The sequence below is a fragment of the Procambarus clarkii genome, unplaced genomic scaffold (genome assembly GCF_040958095.1).
Source record: "Procambarus clarkii isolate CNS0578487 unplaced genomic scaffold, FALCON_Pclarkii_2.0 HiC_scaffold_2155, whole genome shotgun sequence".
NCBI classification, from domain to species: domain Eukaryota; kingdom Metazoa; phylum Arthropoda; class Malacostraca; order Decapoda; family Cambaridae; genus Procambarus; species Procambarus clarkii.
Window position 1 is genome coordinate 1381 of NW_027191167.1, and position 3620 is coordinate 5000.

The window sequence follows — 3620 nt, forward strand, 5'->3', positions numbered from 1 at the left end:
TTTACAATTAAATGAAAACAAAATTAATTTACGTGACTTTTACATCCATAACTGGTGGTATTGGGCATCACAAGATATGTCCATATTAAATTTGTTAACTATTATCTTGAAAAGATGTTCACGAAACCAAACATACGGTGCCATAGAAGAAAAACAAACATTCTTCTATTATAACTTAAAGGTTTAACAATGTGTTCAAACAGCACTCGCCAGGAGCAGAGTAGCTTAAAAAATGTCATCAAATTAATGATAAAACTTAATATGAATAACAATAATAACGATTAAAACACTAACATTACAAATGTTGACGCTGTAGTAAATTCGGCAGTTAAAGCCTGAATGCAAAACACGAAATCCATTAGGGCATTCTAACTCTCCTGGGAACTACCTGAAGGTAGGTCGCAACGCGCACTTTGATCACACCCGCCGTCCACACCCGTCACAGATTCACCGCAGACTGACAAACACAGACGGAATTCCAAAGTGGTTTGATTCAATTTTTCCCCACTGCTCGAAATATGATTCGTGTTTCCCATCGCTCGAAGCATGATTGGCAGCCTGTTCACATACAGCTCGTCCACCAACCTGCCCTCAGGCAGCCGGTTCTCAACAACAAAGATCAAATGTTTGTTAATCCAGCAGCCAAACTCCCTGTTTATAAATGACAAACAGTTTACAAACGACCCACAACTGATGACGTTCGGACATTTCTCGAACAGTGCTTCGCTAACGACCTCTGTTCGAATCGTAACGCTGTAAGGCTTCACCCACTTACTTCAAATACAAATAATCGCCAACAGAACTTAAATACCTAACCTAACCTAGCCATAATTATACATAGCAGTTTAATGTATAATAATATTTATATATAAATGGGAATAAACGTATTTTTAATACGCAACGCGTTGAAATTGATGAATGCGTCTTGAGAGACCCACAGCTTGAACGAGTCTATCATGAGCAGGGATGCGCAGTCTGAATGAACCTAGCCTGAGGACGGGTTGGTTGGTTCAACTGCAGTTCCGTCAATGTCTTATTGCTAATACACGTTGCGATCACGTCTATATAAACCACCAAGCAGATAACTTTTACTTGACAACTGATCTCTTTTATGTATATCACTAAATTGCTATAAGAATTGTAAAACAGTATATCTGCGCGTACGTACACACAAAGGTGGGGTCCAAGAGCTAACAGCTCGATCCTGAAGGCACAAATAGCAAATATAAATAGTAAACTCACACATACACACGTTTTCTGGGGTAAAGTCGTTATTTTCAGTCTTTATTACTGACTAAATAATGTGTTTACTCTATAACAGAATTAACACAACCAGCGAAATTTATTTCTACCTGTTGCATTAACAATTTATGGGTGATTTGGGAGTTGTCCCACAAGAATCCCGTCCTGCACAGCACTTTTCTATACTCTGTTTATACATCTCAGTTCATTAACCGGTGAATGAGGCTATTGCCCTGAGCTATTACATTTAAACTGGAACAACAGGACCACATTACACTGAAATAATAGGATAACACAAACTTTTTTTTATCCGTTACGAAAGCAAAAAAATCCCGTTTGTTATCATGACCTCCTGAGTCCTGAGCCCTCCTGAGACTTGTGTATGACGCGGTGCAGATTTATACAACGTTTCCTTTTAAGTGTCAACAGAGTGCGACCTGAGCACACTTGTTGCCTTCGGTTCAATGCACTTTGATGCTTCGTGTTGACGATAAACATTTTATGAGGTTTCCATTTCTCACGCGAGTTGCGCCTTTCCAGACTGGAGTTGCGTGACATGAGATGTGCAACAGAGAGCACTTTTCTGCAGTAATAATAACAAATATCAGAGCCGCGACCTTGTGGCTGTGAGGGAGGAGACTTGGAGCAAGCCTGTATATAAGAGCACAGTGACGGCTCCTCACTACAACAACACCGCCCTCACAACATGTGTCTGAAGGTGTGTAACGCTCTGTGTCCAGGCGGGTCTCATGTTTTCCGGTCGGGTTTCGTGGTTTTCAGTTCGAATGTTTTGCTGTGTTCAGTTGAATCAGTTGGGAGTCTTGCTGCATGTAGGTGTTTATCACTCTGTGATCTGAAGGAATGTTGTAGTATGTCAAAGTGTCACAGTGACCATACAATAAGCAGTATGCAAGCGTTATGTTGTGATCTAGTGTCAGAGACAGTCTTCTTTTATCAGTTAAACTGACAAGCTTATGACATCCGCAGCTGTGTGACTCTGTTATAAATCATCTAATTAAGCGTATTAAAATATTCTGTCCACAGAGCATCTTGTACTCGGCCCTGTTAGCCTCTGTGGCATCAGTAATGGCCCAGAACTACCACCAGGACAACCAGAACTACCACCAGGACAACCAGAACTACCCCCAGCTTGACCAGGCCTACCAAACCCCTAGGGTTGTGAAGCCGGACTATGGACAACCCAGCTCAAACAACGGGAACGTCGCCAACATTCTCAAGGAAGTGGGGGACTTCTTCAAGCTCGTGGGGAGTGGGGACTCCAAGGACCCTGAGCGAGCCAAGCAAGTGATGCTGGCGTTCGTGCCCTTCACCCGCAGGGTTCTGGAGGCCTCGGCAGGAGTAGATGGCGCCAACGTCAACAAAGAGGACCTGGAGAGACTGGGTGCTGCCGAGGCTGTCATGCCGTCTGTGATAACGTTCTTGGACAGTCTGAGAAACATAAATCCTGGAACCAATCAGTATTATCAGCAAGATTATGGTCACCGTTATCAATAGCCTTATTGGTACCCTGAACTGAAGTTTTCTTGAACTGAAGTTTACTTGAACTAAAGTTTTCTTGAACTGAAGTTTACTTGAACTAAAGTTTTCTTGAATTAAAGTTTTCTTGAACTAAAGTTTTCTTGAACTATTTTTTACTTGAACTAAAGTTTACTTGAACTAAAGTTTACTTGAACTAAAGTTTACTTGAACTAAAGTTTAATTGAACTAAAGTTTAATTGAACTCAAGTTTTCGTGAACGAAAGTTTTCTTGAACTAAATTGTTCTTGAACTAAAGTTTTCTTAAATTAAAGTTTTCGTGAACGAAAGTTTTCTTGAACTAAACTTTTCTTGAACTGAACATTTCTTGGACTAAAGTTTTTCTCCTTTTATTATTTGATCTATATCAACTTCTCAATAAAAACTATAGTAAATACCCTCAGTGATGTTTTTAGTTACCATCGTTCTAGCCGGAAAAGGCATCTTTTATAACCTTAGAATAAGTACATTATTTTTATGGTACCATCAAAAGTTAATCAACCTAATGTATGTTAGAATGAAATATAAACAAAAATTATGCTAGCAAGCCATATAGAATTACGTTAATGTTTTTTAGGTTCTGTTATTTATTTACTTCCTTTAAAACTGTATCTTCAATGTGTTTAGATTTAATACACTGAATCAAAATGTGTAATGAATTTAAAATGATTTGATAGGTGTCATGACGCCTATTTTGTATATGCTTGGTTCCCCTGAGTCTAGAACCTGGCTACGGCCCTGGCTTCAGACTGATGCAACAGAACCGACAAAGTCAATTGTTCATTTGTGGCTCCCGTTTCCTAGCACTGGGTCCTGTTAAGCTATAGTGGAACTGAAGCTGT

General features: G+C 39.8%; 1 protein-coding gene across 1 annotated transcript; it reads left to right on the top strand.

Annotated features, from left to right (window-relative positions):
* Positions 1-1851: 1851 nt before the first annotated feature.
* On the top strand, positions 1852-2895 carry LOC123767242 (uncharacterized). The gene is made up of 2 exons (XM_045756812.2): positions 1852-1960; positions 2287-2895. Exons 1-2 carry the CDS (start codon positions 1949-1951, stop codon positions 2755-2757), a joined length of 483 nt encoding a protein of 160 aa, XP_045612768.1. The 5' UTR covers positions 1852-1948; the 3' UTR covers positions 2758-2895.
* The last annotated feature ends 725 nt before the right edge of the window (positions 2896-3620 follow it).